A 20,954-nucleotide genomic window follows, 5' to 3' on the forward strand; every position below is an offset into this window, starting at 1 on the left:
TCCTTTGCTATCACTAACTAAATTCCCAGTGAACTTATTCTCCAGGTTTCAATGGAAATCTTTTGTTATTATTTTGTTTTAATTTTGGAGGATGGGGACCCAAATCTTTTGTGCAACCAAATTGGCCATGGGGATTTGAAAGGGGAGGATACTAATATTGTCACTTGGCTGAGAATCAGCATAACCCTTTTTTTTTCCAGATGATCCCAGTAATTGTAGAGAAATTGCTCTAGACATAACCACTGGAATGGCAGAATCTATTAAAAATTGAAAAGCTAAATAGGCTTTTATAAGCAAAGATCCGATCTGCTTTCAGTGTTTGGTGAAACAGGCGAAGTTACGGTCGTGTGCTTAGTTTTTCAAGAACAACATAAATGCACTAGAGTTGTGATCATTTGATAAACATGTTGATGCCAATATATTTTTGCCGAAATGCAATAAACTCACCAGTAAGTGATGCAAGTTGACAACGGGAGGTAAAAAGAGTATCTTGGGGATGTTGGTGGGTGGCGACGGGAAAACAGCTAGCATTCGTAATGCTTAGTGAATTCCTGTGTAATTTGAAATGTCAAAGAAAATGCGATGTTTCTCTAAATTGTGTCTCTCTCTACATGTATAAATGAACAGACGCAGATAGAGCTCAAAAACATGGCATGGATGAATTTATCTCTTCCAACCCCTGTAACTTTGACCACGCTTCCCTCTTTGAGATGGTACAACGCCTAACTTTGGATCACAGACTTAATGATTCCTATTCTTGCCTGGCAAGTATATTCTTTGGTCTACAGCAATTTAAATGCAATAACGTTTTGAAAGATAAAATATTTCTCTACCTTTGTGTCAGAAGCTCTTCTCCCCATTACGGAGCCTCTTTAACAATTATAAATGCGTTCTTGATTTCCTGGGTTGAGATAGTTTTCCTTACCAAAGAAAGAAGACGGAGCGGGAGGAAGTTATCAGTAGAGACAGATCCAATTCCTCAGCCTCCCTATCTGAGCGTCCCCCTTTTCAGCTGCTACATGAGAAATATTCTCAAGAGGATAATCGAGTTTGGCACCTACTTGTAGAGAACTTGTAAAAATTTCCTTGGTTTCTTAGTCTTCAAGATCCCCCTCCCACCTCACCCCAGATAATAAGACCCTGTGCTCCTGTCTCGGAAATGAATGGGTCCTTTTTGTTTATATTTTTGAAGATTAAAATGATTTGTCAATAAAGTTCACTTCCCCTTACATAAGCTAAATGGGTTTGGGTTGGTTTGTTTGGGTGGCTTTTTTCCCTACATAGTATTCCAAACATTTTTTATACCCTTTGAGAGAATTTTTTTATGGTGCTTAAGATGGTTAGAAATCGAACTCTCCCACAAGAGCATGGGTATTTCTTAAAATCCTGTTTTAAGCCTAGATTTAAATCATTTAAATGCAAAGGACTGCTATTATGTCTTTATTGGATTTCTGAAGATACATTTTGGGCTTTATGCTATGCAATTTAAAAGAGACTCAATTTATTTTCTTCTGCAAACCAGAAATTGTTATTTTTTAAAGGTAGACTATTGATCCCACTTTATAGATGGGAAAGGTGAGGGGAAAGGCTGCAGTGGCTTTACACGGAGGAAAAGCCTCATCTCTGACTCCACATACTAAGATGAATATAGCTGTATATTGTTAATATTAATTAACTCAGGTTAACATTTTATTGATAGCAACATAAATATAATGAAAATCTGGGTTTTTTTCTTTAAATGATATGGCTTTCTCCTAAGTCTGTTCCAATTTTTCTTTTAAATTCCTTTTTTTGTTCTTTGTCAGAAGCCAAAATATAAAAATGACAGATAAAATAGTCCAAAAAACAGAAGCAGGATCATGTGGAATAATTTATTAATCTTTGTCTCATAAAAGATTCATTGATTATCTCAGGTTTAGAATCACATTATCAGAAGTCTGAACTTTGCCAAACTGAAAAGGAATACATCATTTTGACTTTAAAAAAAAAAAAAAAGGCTTACCTTGCATTGCAAGGCAGTTTTTCTCAAATGTGTTTTCTGTGATTATGTAATTATTCACGTCATTATAAATTGTGTTCATGAAACTTGTAAGAATTTGCCTCTGAACTTAAATCGTTTCCTTTTATATATAATTCCTAGTCTCTTGAGGAATTTTTTTGAGACGTATTATTTTCAAGACTTTTTTCAAATCGTACTTTCTTTGGTTTTCTGTTTCGCTAAGACATTCATCCCTGAGGAGTGAATGCCGTCTAAAGAATTAAACCAGAAATGAAATTCTGAAGCTTGCTTCCTGTTAGTCATATTCAGGCCCCAAAACCCCAAATTAATTGTGAATAGTGTAAAATAGTTTCCTTCCCCATTTGTATACCTGTATGTATTAATCATCGTCCCCCAATTTCAGAAAATAAGAGCCATTAAGAGGACCTCGTCTCCTGCCTCCATACATTCCATTTTCTCATTATTACAGTCTTTTTTTCCAGTCAGTTTTGGAGACCGACCAGCAGGGATACATAAATTTTTCTGTGTCTTCGACTGAGCTCCTAATTGATATTTCTTCAACTCTTTTCAAAGCAGCTATTTTGGCATCTACAAAAGACTTGGTGTCATCTGAGTCGTAGAAAATATATTTTAATCTTTCACAGCAGTGTTGTTTCTAAGATTTAGCATTTGGGGTAGCAGATGGAGTGGCAAAGAAGTTGCCTATAGGGGCAGCCCACTGCCTCGACTACTCTCCCGCCCTCTGCAGTAACTTATCATTTGAAATAGGAAAGATGCCGTCTTTCGTCGGATGCATTGCTGAGCTGCATGTTGTCAATCGAAGATTCCCCGGATCCCTAGCACAAGATCCGAGTGTTGCAGGGGCCTCCGTTCTGCACTTCTGTGGCCACTACCTGCCACCCAGTCACTTTCTCCTTTTGCCGTTTCTCTCCCGGGATGGAGAGGTATATTCAAAAGATGACTCAGAGAAGACCCTCAAAGTAAAATTAGGTTTATATTTAAGATCATCCTAAATTCCCAGCTTACAAAGTACCACCTCAGTTTTTATTTCTGGCTTCAGAAAGGTACTCAGACTGCAAGAAGTGATTTCATTACAGGCTTGTCCCAAGAGTGACTTTGAGTGGCAAGTCGCTGGGCCTTACTGGGCATCTTTTTTTTTAAGTGCTTGGTGGAGGCAGCAGTTTCTACACCATGGCACCTCCTTATGTGCTCTGCATCAGAGATTCCAGCCCGATTCTTTTTTAGAGCAGAGTTTTGCGTGGTCCTGCAGCATGCAAATACATAATAAGAAAACAAATAACTGCCAGGGAGAATATAAAACCTCAGCCTGGGCACAGGAAGCTCCTCTCAGTTTAGTTGAATCATATATGATTCACAACTTGAGAACTTAAAGTCATGTTGTTCTTTTTGGAAAGTTCTGTTATTATCTTCATTTTAAAATCTAAAAAAAAAAAAATTTTTTTTTCTTCCAAAGTGAAAGGATTTATGAAGTCCTGGCATGAATGTAGATCAATCCTAGTATTTATTAATGCTCCAGAGTATTAAAAATACAGAAGATATGGAGAAAGACAGAGCTGGGTTTGAGTCCTGGCTATTTTGTATTATTTGTGAGCTCTTATTTTCATTTCCTCATCTGAAATAAAGATAAACCTGCCCTGTCTACTTCTCAAGGTTGTCATGGGCTCAACTAAAAGCTCTTGTCAAGGGCAAAGCACTGTACCAATTTAAGGCATTAATGTTATTATTTTCTCTTATCAGTAACCAACACTTTGCCCTAGCCCCACTCCAGTGCTCTTAGGGTTTATGGTTCAGTGTTAAAGCAGTGGGTGAGACTCTTGTTTCTGGAATCGTGCCCTCTGCTAATCCACACTCCATCACTTACTAGCTGTGGGACACTAGGGAAATTCCATGTACTCCCTGAGCTCAGGTTTCCCATCCATCCACCAGGGAGAGCAGCACCTCCCTCACAGGGCTTTGGTGAGGACTGAACTGGCTAGCACACATGGCGTGTGGCAGAGTGAGTGGGGCTTAATGAGCAATCAGGAGGTGTTGGCTCTGGCTATTTTTAACCCCCTTCTCCAGTCACCCCCAACTGTAGAGCTCTCCCCTAAATAAACCCAACCTGTATTTGAAAGAAGGTCTCTCCTTTATTCCCCAATCAGGGCTGGTTCAGTCCTGGCCAGGTGTTTGTACTAGACGAGTACTGCGCCCGAAACGGAGTCCGAGGGTGTCACCGACATCTGTGCTACCTCAGAGACTTGCTTGAACGGGCAGAAAACGGCGCCATGATCGACCCAACCCTCCTTCACTATAGCTTCGCCTTCTGTGCATCCCACGTCCACGGGAACAGGTAGGCACGTGTCCAGGAGTATTCCTTTTAAAAAGATGTTTAAGGTGCTGGCGGTGGTTTACAGCTGGTCCTGCTCTTAGGGTCATCTCTAAGTCTACCCACTCCTATTTGCTCAGTAGTACAGACATGTGGGCACACACACCAGCCACACAAACACAAAGAACATACACACAGGTCTGAATTTCTTCTCCTTTCATGAGTCTCGACAGAAACGGCAAACAGGACTTCTAGAGTGGTCTCTGATACACCTTCAGCGTACATGGTGAGCAAAAACTAGACATCAAGCAAAGGCAGAGTTACAGAGAAATTGATTCTTTGAGAAACAGGGATGAAATCCCATGGTAGCATTTAATGAAAGACCATGATTCAGAGGGGGTGGCAGGATGCTGGGAGAGTCTCCCTGAGGAGCTGATGCTTGGGCCGAGTACTGAAGTAGGAGTTGAGTGGTTCTGGGCAAAAGGAGGAGCATGTACAAATGCTCAGCAGAGGAAACTTAAGGGCTGAAGCAAGCAAGGTGATGCTGGGAGACGTAGATAATCATGACACTGAGTTTAACCAGAGAGCTGGGAGGAACTTCAGAGATCATGGTGTAGTCAACCCCTTCGGTTTATAGGTTTTACAGACAAGACCAAAACATCAGTTCTTCTAACTTCATACTAAGTACTTTCTTTCTTTAGACATTGCCCAGCTCCTGGAGGAAAAGATCCATGTTTTAAATAATGCAAAAAGCAGCAAATAACTTAAGAATGGTACCATTTGGCTCTGAAGACCCGGAATAAATTTCTGCACTGCCATAGCCAGTGGTTTACTATCCCAGTGTGTGTAGCCTCACATTACTATAAAGAGAAGCCTCCATTACCCCGTGAACCCCGACCAATAGCCAGGGAAGGCACACCCAGGGAAAACTAGGTGGCTTCAGAAACCCAGCCTGCAGTAAAAAAAACTCACTGCTCTGGGGAAATTCTTCCATGGGAGAGTCCAGAATTGACAACTTTTTCTTTTAAATCAGACCATGTCAGTCATCTTTGCAAGCTATACAACTCTGGAATATCTGTGGGGTTGGTTCTGTGCTTTTCCTCTCTCTAGTGCTGGTAGATTTTATGAGATGCAACTTCAACATTTAGAGCTGGGTAACAATAGCACTGTAGGTTTGAATATTTAACAGGCAACAAGATTTTCATCACCTCCCATTGTTACCAGGTTTGCTAGCCCAGCACATGACCTTTCATTTGCATAAAAGATATTCATGAAAACTCTGATACCTGGGGACTATCTCTGCATAATTCTGCTTTTTATAAATATGTACACTTTGATGACTATCTGTTACAGCCTCTTGGACTGAATTCTTTAAAGAGAGAGAGAGAAGTTGCATTATATTCTCTGGGTTGTCACACTGTATTCTACATATGTTACTGAATAAGGAAGTGTTATAAAATAATGAAGTGTTTTTGTAAACTCCCTGGTAAACATCATCATGAATTATGATACACATTGTCTGGATTTCATATTGTAAGACTGCCACTTGATTCACAGTTAGGTTTATACATCTTGTCATGGAAACAGTTTTGGATTTCTTATTTTCTTTTCAGTTCTGATTTTCCTTATGCAAGTTTGCATTTTTTTTTTTTTGCTTATTATTTTAGTTCAAATGCATTTGCTGTTGCTGTTTGATGCATCCTTCTTTTTCTTTCTTTTGTTTGTGCATGTATGTGTGCTCTTGATTCTCCCATGGCTGGCCATACTTTGTGCATGCTCCATGCGACCACCCCCTCTCCAAAGTCAACAAATGCATGCGTACCTTGGTGGGCTGCCACCAAACACAGACCCTGAAGGGAGCAAAACTCCCTCCCCATCTGAACCAGAGGCTAAAAAAGATACCAAAAAGGAATCCAAAAAAAGAAAAAATCCCAAAACCCAGGCAAATCCAGAGCCTAAAAGGTAAGATGTTTTGTGTGTATTGGCTTGTGTTTTGGTATGTCTGTGACCTTTCCCTCTCCTCCATCTGTGCTGAATCTCAACCTTAGCAAACAGCAAGCTTTGTGTATTCCTGAAGTCTCTGTTTGAAGGTGCACTTAAAAAAAAACCCTAGCAATGGACAAAAATATCATGTATTAGGACTGAATTTGAATCGGGTATTTAGTGACTCTTAAAGCATGTTCATATTGGAAAAAACTAATCGTGCAATATGTAAACAGAAGCATGAGTCAGATTGCTTTTTTTGGTGGCATCTAGTTAGGGGCCAGGTACCTTAACAAGTCACTCATAATAAGCAACCCATGATTTGTAATTTTGAAATTATGGTTAAGGAGCAAATAAAATGGGTTGGCTTAAAATGAGTTTATACCTTTAGAGTAGGTCCATCATTTTCAGCAGACCCTCTCAGTTCTACATTTATACCATGAAAGTAATCCATTTTCAAATAATTGTTTATAATAAAGGCACAAAGTAATGTGTGTCACCAAATTAATGACTCCTCATAGAACCATTTATATGATGAAGTCACCTTGAAAATGCTTTTAAGTTCTAAAATTATGTTTATCCTCTCTTGTTTCCTGTGTCTTTTAGATGTTCTCTTTGTGAATTGGTAAAATGGCGAATCAGTGGCTTTTATTCCCTTTTAAAGTAAATGAAGTAGATGTACAGTTATATCCAGCATTATCACTATGTCCTTATTCACCTTCCCTATCTCACCTCAAATTAACACTGACATTTTAAAGTTTCATGGTGAGGTTTTGAAATGGATGTTCTGACCCTGACATTGCCAAAGGACACAAAATTCTCAGGGAGCTGTGCTCTATGTTTCACTATGAATTTGCTCAGTTGAAAATTTCTAAGTCCTAAAATTCACACAGTTCACTGTAGGCAGACCAAATGAAAAGGCCACTTTCACTTCCCAGAAAATGAAGCAGGCAATAGATCATCGTATGCCTGTCTAATAGTGAAGGTCAAAGAAAGCCCTGATTTCATGGGAACACCCATCTTCTGAACTTGAAGTGTACACAGAGAGACGTGCAGTGGAGTTTTTGTGTTTCCCTGTGTGGGTCAGAGTGCAGGGCAGAAGTAGCTTGCAGTCGGTAAGAAAATGCAGCGTCTTATTAAAGGTGCCTGAAAAGGAGGCTTCTCTGGCTGCTGTCCAAGGTGCTGGTTTTGGCATGATCAGCACTGAAGCGGAGCAGAGAGCAAATGGCTGCACTTCCTGGAGCCTGACCTGTTTCCTGTGCCATGAAAAACTACCAGGAAAGATTGTGAGTGGTACTTTGAGGCTTATACAAATAAGGGTCTATATTTGCTATTTTTTTAAGGAACAAAAAATCATAATCTTAAATATCTGTACTTAAGTGTGATATTCTGCGGTCTACAAAATGCTTTTAATATATTCCTGTCTCCATACATGTCACTTGCTATAACATTTTCAGGTCAGGTGCTTTTATACCCATTTTGCAGATGATGAAACTGACTGTCTGAAAATTGAGGTGGCAACCCAGATATTCTGAGTCTAAAGTTCTTCTTTGTACCACATCAGCACTGTATGTAGATTCTAAAGATCTGAGTATTAAAGCCTGTTCTGCATAAATCTAAGATGATCATATCTCATTTTGGTGCCTCAGTTTTCTCATCTGCAAAATGAGCACATAGAATCATAACATCTGTATACTCCATCAATCTCTAAAATTATCTTCCATGGGCTATAATAAGTTAAATAGACCATTGTTCAGTTCAGTTCAGTTGCTCAGTTGTGTCCGATTCTTTGCAACCCCATGAATTGCAGCACGCCAGGCCTCCTTGTCCATCATCAACTCCCGGAGTTTACCCAAACTCATGTCCATCAAGTCAGTGATGCCATCCAGCCATCTCATCCTCTATCGTCCCCTTCTCCTCCTGCCCCCAATCTCTCCCAGCATCAGGGTCTTTTCCAATGAGTCAACTCTTCATATGAGGTGGCCAAAGTATTGGAGTTTCAGCTTAAGCATCAGTCCTTCCAATAAACACCCAGGACTGATCTCCTTTAGGATGGACTCATTGGATTTCCTTGCAGTCCAAGGGACTCTAAAGAGTCTTCTACAACACCACAGTTCAAAAGCATCAATTCTTCGGCACTCAGCCTTCTTCACGGTCCAACTCTCACATCCATACATGACCACTGGAAAAACCATAGCCTTGACTAGACAGACTATTGTTGGCAAAGTAATGTCTCTGTTTTTTAATATGCTATCTAGGTTGGTCATAACTTTCCTTCCATGGAGTAAGCGTCTTTTAATTTCATGGCTGCAATCACCATCTGCAGTGATTTTGGAGCTAGAGATCTCTTCAAGAAAGTTAGAGATACCAAGGGAACATTTCATGCAAAGATGGGATCGATAAAGGACAGAAATGGTATGGACCTAACAGAAGCAGAAGATATTAAGAAGAGGTGGCAAGAATACACAGAAGAACTGTACAAAAAAGATCTTCACGACCAAGATAATCATGATGGTGTGATCACTCACCTAAAGCCAGACAGCCTGGAAGGTGAAGTCAAGGGGGCCTTAGAAAGCATCACTACGAACAAAGCTAGTGGAGGTGATGGAATTCCAGCTGAGCTATTCCAAATCCTGAAAGATGATGCTGTGGAAGTGCTGCACTCAATATGCCAGCAAATTTGGAAAACTCAGCAGTGGCCACAGGACTGGAAAAGGTCAGTTTTCATTCCAATCCCAAAGAAAGGCAATGCCAAAGAATGCTCAAACTACTGCACAGTTGCACTCATCTCACACGCTAGTAAAGTAATGCTCAAAATTCTCCAAGCCAGGCTTCAGCAATACGTGAACCATGAACTTCCAGATGTTCAAGCTGGTTTTAGAAAAGGCAGAGGAACCAGAGATCAAATTGCCAACATCCGCTGCATCATGGAAAAAGTAAGAGAGTTCCAGAAAAACATCTATTTCTGATTTATTTACTATGCCAAAGCCTTTGACTGTGTGGATCACAATACACTGTGGAAAATTCTGAAAGAGATGGGAATACCAGACCACCTGACCTGCCTCTTGAGACCATTGTTAGAATTCATAAATAAAGTGTAATTAAAATAAGGCTATTTGTCACCATTTAATGTGTTTGCTATATGCAAAGTACTGTGTGAGGTGCTATTTACATATATTATCTCATTTTATCCTTAATGCATCACTGTGAGATCTGTATTATTATTTCTGTCACCCAACAGATGAAGAGTTTGAGGCTCAGATAAATTCAATCACTGTCTTCAGTGAACATGGTTCACATAGCAAACATGGTTGTTCTATCTTTGGAGCTTGGATTTGTAACTTCTCTGCCTTATTACCTGCCCAGCATTAGCACTCTGTATGGTTTGAGATGCAAATTCAGCCCATTGAATATGAGTTTCAACATTTCCAGGTGACCTACTGTAGCAGCCATCTGAATTAATTAAAGAAATTAATTTAAAAATTAATTAAAATTTTCCATTTTTGTCCTGAAGATGTCCACAGTCAGTCTTGGCCCACCTGGTGATTTTGACCTTGTAGAAAAAGAGGGTATCTGGAGCTTAGGGCCACCTAGAGGAGATGTTCCTTTGAGCACCAATTAACACTGGAAAATATTTTTCTACCTCTCTCACCAGGATAAACACTGTTTGCATGTGGACAGGTTATCTCTTCTTTGACTCACAGTAAGAAGGAACTCATAACCCATGGAAACAAATTGCCTTTTAACTGAATTTAACTCAACAATAGATCCCATTCCTGTTGTCATCTCACAACCAACTTTAGATTAGGTAAAACGTAGCTTTTTGTCCATTTATTAATTTTTTTACCTGTTAATAATTCAGCAGCCCCAAACATGGAGGCAGGGCCCAGCCCTGCTGTGCTAGACATCACTAGTGATCACTCAGGTGCTGGTGACTGAGTTTATCCCATCTTCTCTGGAAGCCTGTGCTGCATCTTTGTGAGAGACTATGCCTGTTATTGTTGTTAGTCGCTAAGTTATGTCTCTCACTTTTGCAACCCCATGGACTGAAACCCACAAGACTCCTCTGTCTATGGGATTTCCTAGGCAAGACTACTGGACTGGGTTGACATTTCCTTCTCCAGGGGATCTTCCTGACCCAGGGATCAAACCCACATCTCCTGCATTGGCAGGGAGATTCGTTACCACTGTGCCACCTGGGAAGCCTAACACTATGCCTACTTGAATCCAGAACACCTAATCCAGGGTAGACATACCTGGTCAATTTCACTGTGCATGATTCCAAGGAGTGGAAGATAATGGAACCATCGACATGTCTGGAATCTCTTAGGTTCTTGACTTGGGGTGATCTCTTCCCCAAGGGACACTTGGCGATGTCTGGAGACATTTTGATGGTTGCTTTGTGATGCTGTTGTCATCTAGTGGGTAGAGGCCTGGGATGTTTCTAAAGATCCTGCAGTGCACAGGGCAGCCCCCTGCAAACAAAACCCAGAACATCGAACTTCCAGGTGTTGGGATGAAATTTCTCCTTTTTATTTGGATTTTGGTTTCTTTTATACAGACATATTCTGTGTCTAAAGGCTTGACTCTGATGTTCAGCTTGTGCAGGGGTTGTCACAGAAATCACATGGGGAGTTTGTAAAAATGGAAAGAATGAGGTCCCATCTTCAAATAATTTGGTTCAGCAAGTCTTCAATGGTGCCAGGCATCTACCCTTTTTAATCATTTCCTCCCCAGGTATTTCTAAGGCATTTAGTCTTCAGATCCTACTTATTCAAGACCTTGGTGGTCAAACTTAGCTGCATATTGGAATCACTTTAAGAGCCTAAAAAAAATGTTGATGCCTTAGCCTCACCAGCAGAGGTTCTGATTTAGTCTAGGATACGACTGATTTGATCTGATCTGATCTCATAACCTAAGCATCTTGGTTTTAAACCCTTATATGTAGCAGCATTTAAGAACCATTGATTGAAGGAACATTAGTTTGAACTAGCTCTTTAAAACTGAACCCATTTTTGCAAAGAGAGAGGGGAAAGAAAAGGAAAATGTGAGTATGTTCAGCTGGTTGCTCTTGGCGATCATTAAATCCACAGATGTAAATCGCTATATCTTCTAATTTTTAAATCAGCTCCTAAGGTTGCAGTACTTAATTTTCACCATAATATTTTTAGTCTTCTTTCTAGATGACATTTAGATTAACATCACTTTGGTCACTGTCCCACAGTGACAAGGCAATCAAACAGCTCCGATGATTGCAAGTTGCGTCAATGTTCCTTGGATCCCTTTATTATTGGGATTGGAAATTTTTCTCATTTACATTATTATTTAACATTTCTTGAATGCCAGTGCTGCTCTTCACATATGGCCTACGGAGAAAGTACATTGTATCAGCAATTAACAAATCCATAATGCCAACCGCCCCAATCCAAAGTAGGCTGCATAGATTAATGCGTCTGTAAGCAGATGTAAGAGGGCATGAGTCCTAAAAATCTCTGAAAATGTGTCCAAGGATTCTTTTGGGAAATGCATTTGAAGCCAAGGTGCTGCTTGTGTGCAGAAACCATGTGATCCCTGTGGCTTAGTAACTCAGCACTCAGATGGAACTCACTCTTCTCCTGTTACTCCTGTTTCTAAGTCAGTGAGTGATTCCACCCACCCATTTGCCCAAGACAAAACCCTGGGAGCCGTCCTTGACGTCTGCTTCCTCAGTGCATCACAGGGATTTAGTTACATGCCCTGCCAATGCTTTTACATCTCTCTCAAGTCTGCCTACTTCTCCTTACCTTCAGTACCACTGCCAGGGTTCAGGTCTCTGTCTTCTCTCCCCTGGACCACAGCACTTGCTTTACTGTCCGTGTCCTTGCCTCCAGTATGGGTCCCTCACTCCCAATCCATGTCATATCATGGTTGCCTTTATTTATTGTGGGGGGAAAGCCTACCTGGAAGTAAATGAGTCATTTTGCATCTGTATTTATTTTTTCCTTTTTTCTCCAGTATCTCCTTCCCTCCTTTCCTTCCTCCCTTTCTCTCTGTGTTACACGCACATACAGCCATCAGGACATTATGTCTGGTGCTTTCTAACCTCCCTCCCCAAAAAAGAGAGGAAAAGACGATAGCAGGGCAGTTCTGTTCTACCGGCCTGTGAATGCAGCAGTTGGTAGCGGGCAGGCGTGAGTGGGGTGACGGTGGCATTCGCACTCCTGGCCCCATGTCACACGCTGACACAGGCCTTACCTCGCTTGTGGACAGGAGCGCCTGGCTGCTTGGCCTCTCAGCTCTGAGTAGGTGGTGGTGGCCTTACACGCGGCCACGTCACACTCTCTAAATCCTAATGAACCAGCCTCGCCTAATCGGATGAAGGAGAGTAGGGAAGAAGTCCAAACATATTTCATGTAAAAGTCTGCATCCCAAGAAGAAATTCTCTCTAGAGCTTGTATGCTATCTTTTAACCCATGTGACTCTCTTCCTGAAGGAAACTTGCCCCTTGAGAATAGCAGATTTTCCAATTCAAACATAAAATCTTATATAAAATGTGCTGGATATCTATCCCATTGGTGCCTAACAAAAAATCCAATTATTGTGCATTTTCCTTCTAAAATTCTACTAGTGTGCCCTCATGCCGTGCTCATTGGTACAAAATATATTTTCAGATATCATACCCTTTTTAGGGTAGGTGTGATACCCAAAAACTCTGACCACTGATATTACTGCTCTGAGCCACTCAGCAATCTCTACATAGGGTCATAGGGTATTCAAGGTAGAATTTAAAACCTAGGCGTGTCTTTGCTCGTCTAGAAATAAAGGAACTCATCTCTTCGCTTAGTCCTCAAAAAAAAAAATCTATGTAGTAAAAATTTTAGAAATTGGTCCTTCTCTGGAGAAAGAAAAACGCACTCTCCTACAATGCATACATTTTATATCATTTTTCTAATCATCTCTGGGGCTCTTGCTTCACTCAGCACCTGGGCAGAGCCTAAGCCACTTTGATTAATGTCCTTGTGCCAATAACTTACGCATTCTGAGATTGTTCAGTAGGGAGAGACTTCTGTCACTCCCATCCTTACGAGAGAGTAAAGACACCTGGTATTGTTGGGTTTTAGCTCCATATTTAGAAAAGCAGTAAACAAGTCACAAAAAACCTGCCTTGTGTATTTTTGCCCTGATCTAACCTCTTTCTCAAATTGACTAAAGCCAGTCGGAAGAATCTTCATGCATTAGTAATGTTGTAGAAACTGGTTGCTGTTGCTTCCTAGCTTACTCTTTGTGATACAAACACTTTGATATATTTGTTTTAGCAGCGTGTCTGAGCCCCAGGGCATCCGGGCATAATTAAAAAAGGGCATGGGCTGGAGGGAGAGGAGAAGGAAAGGGTAAGGCTGGGCTTTCATAATGAAGCAGTGACTACAGGATATGAGAGCCCTAATTACAATTTATAATTAACCTAGAGATTATACAAACCATCCAGATGAGCAAGTGCGGATGCCTCCTTTTGAGATGTGCTGCTTAGGTGTTCTTAAACGTGGAGTTATTAACCACTTGAAAGAGACAAAGGAAAATATTCCACAATAGGATTAAATTCAAAAGTGTCATTTTGAAAGTTGTAAGGATTAAGAATTGCTAGAAGTCAATTTTTAAAGAGAGAGAGAGAGGTTAAGAGTGTGTAGTCTGAATGTTCTATTGAGGGACCATTGCAAGGAACGGCTACTAAAATATTCTGTTCCACTCTGACCCTTTCAGCTTTCATGTTTCTGGGCTGGAACAATTTTGTAGCAAGCAGGATTCGGTTATCTTGCTTGTTTAGGGACATTTTCATGGATCCATACTGCGGTCTGCAGGCATGCATCCATTTGGAGAGAGAGAATATATCGTGTTTACGGTGCCTGCACCGGCATATGTGGACATTTGCATTTGGAGAGAAAGTATATTCCCACTTCAGCTGGAGTTTTACCCCTTGTTGATAGTGATTGGAGCTTAAAGCTGGCTGAATGCAGAGAGGTGGACCAGACACGCTTTCCCCTTTTGTTGAATTCACACATTTCGTTTCACACTGGATTCTACACTTGATTACCAGATAGATGTAGGATCAGGACACATCCATCAATTAATCCAATATGTGTCAAATTAATTTAGTAACCTGACCTTCTTGAAATATAGCTTCCAAATGGAGGTTTTGTGGCCCAGCTTTCAATACAGAGAACCCTGTTGCCAGAATAATTAAATGCTAGGACTCCATGTGCCCACCTGGGTGTCTAACAACAATTTAACAATCCCAAAGAGGTCAATTCACTTTCACAAAACACAAGGTAGTTTGAATTCTTTGCCTCAGTTGTTCACACTTAATTTCAAATATCAAGGTAAAGTGTTTCCACATTAAAAGCCTCATGCTTAATCATATTGGATTAATCCTACAGTAGACATTAAGTAACAAGCTCTAGCTCAGAAACATTTGGGTAAAGGAAGAGGAATTTGCAGTACTAGTTCTGAAGTGTGGGCAGCTGGGTTAGGGTCATTGTAATCTGATTAAAAAAAAAAAAGAAACAGGAAAACACAACTCTAGATGTATTATGATTTGTGACATGGCTTAAGATGGGAGGCTGTGAGGAGAGTGAAGATGACAGAACTGGTGCTAACCACTGTGACAAGGGCTTGAAGAGCAGCCGACATGACATCTTTCCTGTCGTGCTGCCGAAAATGTCAACTTTGTGAAGGACAGTGAGAAAACGGTTTGCCGAAAACGTGAAAGGTGGATTCCGGAGATGCCTGCTGTGTCAGATGCAATATAGTCTGTCGTGGCCCGAGAGACCCACTTCTGGCTCCAGTGATGGCCTGCAGGTGGGAGAGCTTCCAGTCTTCAACAGGGCTCCAAAAATGACTGCAGTTGACCTGCATATTGTCTCAAGTTTGCGGGATCATGATATACAAGAAGTGAGTGGTTAGCCAGTATGCAGTTAGGTGGAACCAGGGACGAGGGATCACGTTTCCTTGTTGTGTGTGTCTGTAAAGCTAGATTCAAAGGCGCCAACATTTCTACTAAAATTGAGCGCATGGGAAAGGAGGGAATGTGTGCTTTATGCATGTACGTCAGTTCCATGTAAGGAACAGAAACTAACTCTGGATAATCTAAGCAAAAGAAAGTTTATTGGGATGATGCCAGGAACCTCAAAGAAAGGGAGGGGGAAACTGGAATCAAGGCAGTGACTGAAAAGTAGGAAACAGGATCAAAGCCATGGTGCCATCCTACCTGCACGTTAGAATAACTTAGGGAAGGAAACTGATGATGTGTAGGCCTCGATGCCCACACTCTGAGTCAGAGATTGAGGGTGGGACCTCTCAAAGCTCTCTCCTGGTTCTAAGGTGCAATCACAGATTAAGAACTACGAACATGGAGAGACAGGCTGGGCAAGGCACAGCTGCTAGCATGAGCAAACCCCATCTGTTTCTTTTATCTTTGCATTGTTTCTTTGATGTAAAAGTTCCAGGAAAGAGTGTCCAGTTGGCTGAGTGTAGTTCATCGTCCAACTAAGATGTCCGGTGACCAAGGGAGGAGCTGGCCTGTATGAAGGCTTCAGCATTGACAGCAGGAGAGTAGGCACCTCAGTTTATGCACAGTGCAGCCAAGGGCATTCCTCCGAAGGAGATCTAGGTGCCCTTAGGAAACAGCAGTGGACCCTAAGAAGTATAGAAACAGCAGCAGAAAATGTAATAGGATCCAAGAGAACAGAGGATTCAGGCTCCTAGACATGTGTCCTGAGTGAAGAAACATCTCAGCCTTGGATTTGCTAGGTAGGAGTGTAAAGATCCAGCATCAGTCCTCCTCTTCTCTCATTCTTTTTGATTCCTTAAGTGTTAGAAGTATTGAGAGCAGAACAGGATGCAGAGCCAGTTTTATGACAATTATAGAATCACCCCCAAATGTTTCTAGAACACAGAAACAAAGCATGGCTTCTGAGCGATACCAGTACAGTTCTTCTGTTTATTTTGCAACCAGAACTGCTTGGAATGGCACCTTGGAAACAGTGCAAATGCCATTTTTGGAAGGGTTTGCTAGCTTCGTTAAGTGGACTGTGTACTTCTTAGAGAAAATCTCTGGTTCCAGATTCACTCTAATCCAAGAGAAACTAGGAACCTTGAACCAAAATACCCTTTCATGTATTCGGCCACCCACCAAATATTTTCTTGCTGTCTAAGGCAGAGGTTCTTAAAGTAAGCTTCTCCAAACTAGCAGGACCAGGGAATTTGTTAGAAAGGTCAGTTCTGAGGTCCCTGGCCAGATCGTACCCCACACACCCACAGTCTGAGATCACCCCTCAGTCTGAGGTCTCACAGGCTTTCTGTGTGATTATAAGACAGGCTTGTGTGGCCCCTGTTCTAGGGAAAGTATTTTATTGCTTCTGGGAGAACCATGTTCCCCAGAATATTGAATAGGATTTTTCAGTTAGTAGATCCATGTAAACCTGTACAGTTAACATTGATGAATTATAGGGGTCAATGGAAAAGAAATTGATGTTTGACAGAATTTTCGAAAATTATGAGAAATCAATGCAGCCAAGGTTATTTTTGCTTTTTAACTGATAAGAGTGACAATCTGTGATCTTAGACAAATTCTATTATTCCTGCATTTCTCTCCCTTGATTTGTAAAATAACATCCCTCATTACCAGCATCATTTCAGGGCAGTTCTGGCAATTATAAATAAATGTGCATTGGATGTCTAAATCGTGATATGTTTTATCACCTGTTTTTGTTGGTGAACTCTGTGCTGTGTGTCTTACAGACTCAGATTAGTTTGTTTCATTTATTTTAAAATGAAAGTGTTCACACTGGCATAGGTGATTAAGAAGCAAATTTAAGAAAAGATAATAATTTTTCATTGTTTACCCTTTTTGAATAGGGAGATTAACAGTGCTCACAAAGTAGTCCAAGAAGACATGGAAGCTGCCATCTGATACATTTAATAATTATAAATGCGAGTCATTAAAACAAAAGGGGAAAAACATCATAAATGTTATGTTTATAATGCCATTTATAGTGAGAATTATAAGAAAGCCAGGCACATACTAAATGTTCAGTTTGTATCATCTCAAACACAAATCTGAGAGCTGCTTCCTAATTGCCTGATTGCCTTAGAAGGCTTGTTGGGTAAGGAAGGAATGATATTCTTCACACAGAGGTTTATTTCCTAGTAATGGCCATAGACATCTCTGGCTGCCTTTGTGAAATGGTTTTCAGGCTTTTCTAGGTGATCTGTAAACGCCTCTCTGAATTGTGCCTTATATTTAATAACATTTTTCTCTGGCTTAATTCCCCACTAAGAAACAAAATACTTAAAATGGCTCAACTTTTCCCAAATTGATTGTAGGTATGCACACAAAACGACTGTATAAATGTGTATTCAGTGCATTAGTAAGCCAAATTTTGTGTAAACAAAATCCAAAAGCCATAGGCAAAGGAAGTTTTAGATTATAACAGACCCATGAGATGTTACTACAGAAAGCGTCACATGTATTTTGTGGGGCCAATGAATTCATCCTGAGGTTTAACTACAGATTTGTGGGCATTTCATGTTTAAAAAAAATTTTTTTAATAAATTTCATAAATTAACATTTGATATTTTTCTGAAAATTTAAAAGTGAGGGCACATGTATAGATTCAAGCTGCCTACCTGGTATTTACCATTATGCATTTACTTAAGTTCAGGAGGGTGTGAATAAATGCACAGTATAGGATTTTACTGTTACGGGTATTTTCCACAAAATGGGGGAGAGGAAGTTTTTTCTTTTTTCAAATAGGGCATTTTTAGTACTTAAAAAGAAGGGAAGCTGACCAATAAACCCCTAACAGGAGGTACACAGCTATCATTTGCCAAGTCTTTTGTGCAGTCAGACTGGTCTAGTATACAGGATTTTCCCAACTTCTGCTGGATCCTTGAGAAGGCCTATAAATAAGACCATTTGTTTGGTCTCAAGATGACTTGCATTTGCAAACTGAAGAATGTTCCAATAGAAGTTTCATGGTGACGCACCAATCTGCAAACTGGCTCAGCCAGTAGTCAAAACAAGTCACTACAAGATCTGGGTAGCTGAAGACTTTGAATGGGTCAGATTATCCTACGTCTAATTTGGCACAGATAAGTTTGGGCTATAAATATGCAGCCTTCCTTTGTATTCTCAACTTGAATGGGCCAGAGGAAATAAGGAAAATGTGTGTGAACCTATTGGTGATTCAGAAACATGAGAATACTGGAACTACACTGAAATTCACTTATTTATGCTGGGGCATTATTTTTTATTAAATAAGCAGCAGTTCACTAAGATCAAAAAATAGCCTATGTGGTTTGTTCTTTTTTCTGCTTTTATTGAGATATTGACATACGATATAAGTTTAAGATGTGCAATGTGATGATTTGATACTTGTATACATTTTAAAATGATTACTGAAATAAGGTTCATCAACACCTACATCCCCTCGTATACTTACTGTGTGTGTCTGTGTGTCTCTGTGTGTGTGTTGGAAACATTTAAAATCTACTTTAACACTTTCAAGTAAGTAATACAGTACTGTTCATTATAATCAGTTCAGTTCAGTTCATCACCATAGGATATATTAGATCCCCAAAACTTACTCTTCTTATAGCTTTACCCTTTGACCAACATTTCCCCATTTCACTCACTCCCCGACCCTGGCAACCACCATTCTACTCTCTCTTTCTACGAGTTCAGCTTCTTTTGATACTACATAGTGTTTATCATACACATATCATTGTATATCTTACTCTGTCTCATTTATTTCACTTCGCATAGTGCCCTCAAGGTCCATCCATGTGGTCACAAAAGCAGTATTTCCTTCTATTTTGTGGCTGTATGATATTCTACTTTGTATATGTCACATTTCCTTTATCCATTCATCTGTGTCGATAATATTGTCAATACCCAACTTAGGTTGTCTCCTTATCTTGGCTATTATAAATAATGCTGCAGTTAATACAAGGTGCGGTTGTATCTTGAAGATTGTGATTTTCTTTCTTCAGATATATACCCAGAAGCGGGATTACTAGATCACATGGCAGTTTTATTTTCAATTTTTGAAAAACCTCCATACTGTTTTTCATAGTGGCTGTGTTGGTTTACATTCCTACCAGCAGTGCACAGGGGTTCATTTTTCTCCACAGACTCACCAGCATTTATTTGTTGTCTTTTTGTTTTGAGAACAGCTATTCTGACAGGTGTGGGGTGATAGTTTATTATAGTTTTGATTGGTATTTCTTTGTTGATTAATGATGTTGAGCATCTTTTCCTGTACCTGCTGGCTATTTATATGTCTTCTTTGGAAAAATGTCTATGTCCTCTGTCTATTTTTAATCAAATTATTTGGGGTCTTTGCTATTTTTTTATGCATCCCTTCCGTATTTTGAATAGTAACCCCTTATCACATAGATGGTTTGCAAATATTTTCTTTCACTGTATAGATTGTCTATACATTTTGCTATGGAGCAGCTTTTTAGTTTGCTAAAGTGTCACTTTTTTGTCTTGTCTGTTTTGCTTTTGTTGTTTATGCTTTTGGTGTCATATTCAAAAAAATCATTGCCAAGACCAATATCAAGGAACTTTTCCTCTATATTCCCTTCTAGGATTTTTACAGTTTCGGGTCTTTAGTCCATTTCAAGTTCTTTGTTGTGAGTGTTCTAAGATAAGGGCCCAACTTCATTCTTTTGTATGTGAATATCCAGTTTCTCAACACCATTTATTGAAGAAGTTGTCCTTTCCACATTGAATACACTTGGCTCCCTTGTCAAGTATTATTTGACCATATGTGCGAGGGTCTATTTCTCAGCTCTCAACTCTGATCCATTGGTCTGTATGTATGTATGTTTTTATGCCAGTGCCATACTGTTTTGATTACTGCAGTTTTATAGTTTGAATTCAGGAATCGTGATGCCTCTGACTTTGTTCTGCCTTCTCAGAATTGCTTTGGTCATTTGGGGCTTCTGTGGTTTCTTACAGATTTTAGGATTTCTGTGAAAAAATATTCCATTGGAATTTTAATAGGGATTGCATAAAATATATAGATGACTTAAATAGTATAGATATATTAACAATATTAAATCTCCCAGTCCAAATACACAAGCTATTTCCATCTGTTTTCTTCAGTTTCTTTCATAAAGGTCTTATAATTTCTACACTGTCTTGTAATTTGTTCTTTAGTTACTATATAAGTGGTTAAATTAATCTGAACATCTGTTATTATGGAAATTGAGTCATTTATCAGCATTGAGCTCTGGGAAAGATAAACACTTACAGGGAACCTGGTTTTCATAGGAGTTTGTGTGAGTAATGCAGGAGTCTCAAATCTAAGTGCCTGCAAGAGATTCAGGTAACATAACCTGCCACAGCCAAGGAAGAAGCTGATTCTGCGCCTTGCCAATTAATGCCAGTTGTTCCAAATTCTAAGAGAATTGTATTATAAAAACTTGCCTAATTAAAAAAACAAATGTTGGCAAGCAGTTCAAAATTTTCAGAAGCTGTGATCCAAACAGAACAGATCTAGAAGCTGCTTTAACCTGCAAGCCACCACTTTGTGCATTTTACCATTTCACAATAAATGAGCGACAGTTCTGCAAATGTCTCCAAATGATAACCTCAGCGTACCC

The 20,954-nt window shown here is 39.9% G+C and overlaps 1 protein-coding gene across 7 annotated transcripts in view; it reads left to right on the top strand.

The window, feature by feature from the left end:
* Positions 1-20,954, top strand: part of CADPS (calcium dependent secretion activator) — a 474,061-nt gene that overhangs the window by 333,539 nt on the left and 119,568 nt on the right. For all 7 annotated transcript variants that reach the window (XM_055558508.1, XM_055558510.1, XM_055558511.1 and 4 more), the window contains exons 12-14: positions 628-764; positions 4,162-4,349; positions 6,129-6,287. In XM_055558508.1, coding sequence (XP_055414483.1) covers positions 628-764; positions 4,162-4,349; positions 6,129-6,287 — 484 coding nt within the window. The remainder of the gene's footprint in view (positions 1-627; positions 765-4,161; positions 4,350-6,128; positions 6,288-20,954) is intronic.

This window comes from Bubalus kerabau, chromosome 20 (assembly GCF_029407905.1).
Source record: "Bubalus kerabau isolate K-KA32 ecotype Philippines breed swamp buffalo chromosome 20, PCC_UOA_SB_1v2, whole genome shotgun sequence".
Lineage (NCBI taxonomy): Eukaryota > Metazoa > Chordata > Mammalia > Artiodactyla > Bovidae > Bubalus > Bubalus kerabau.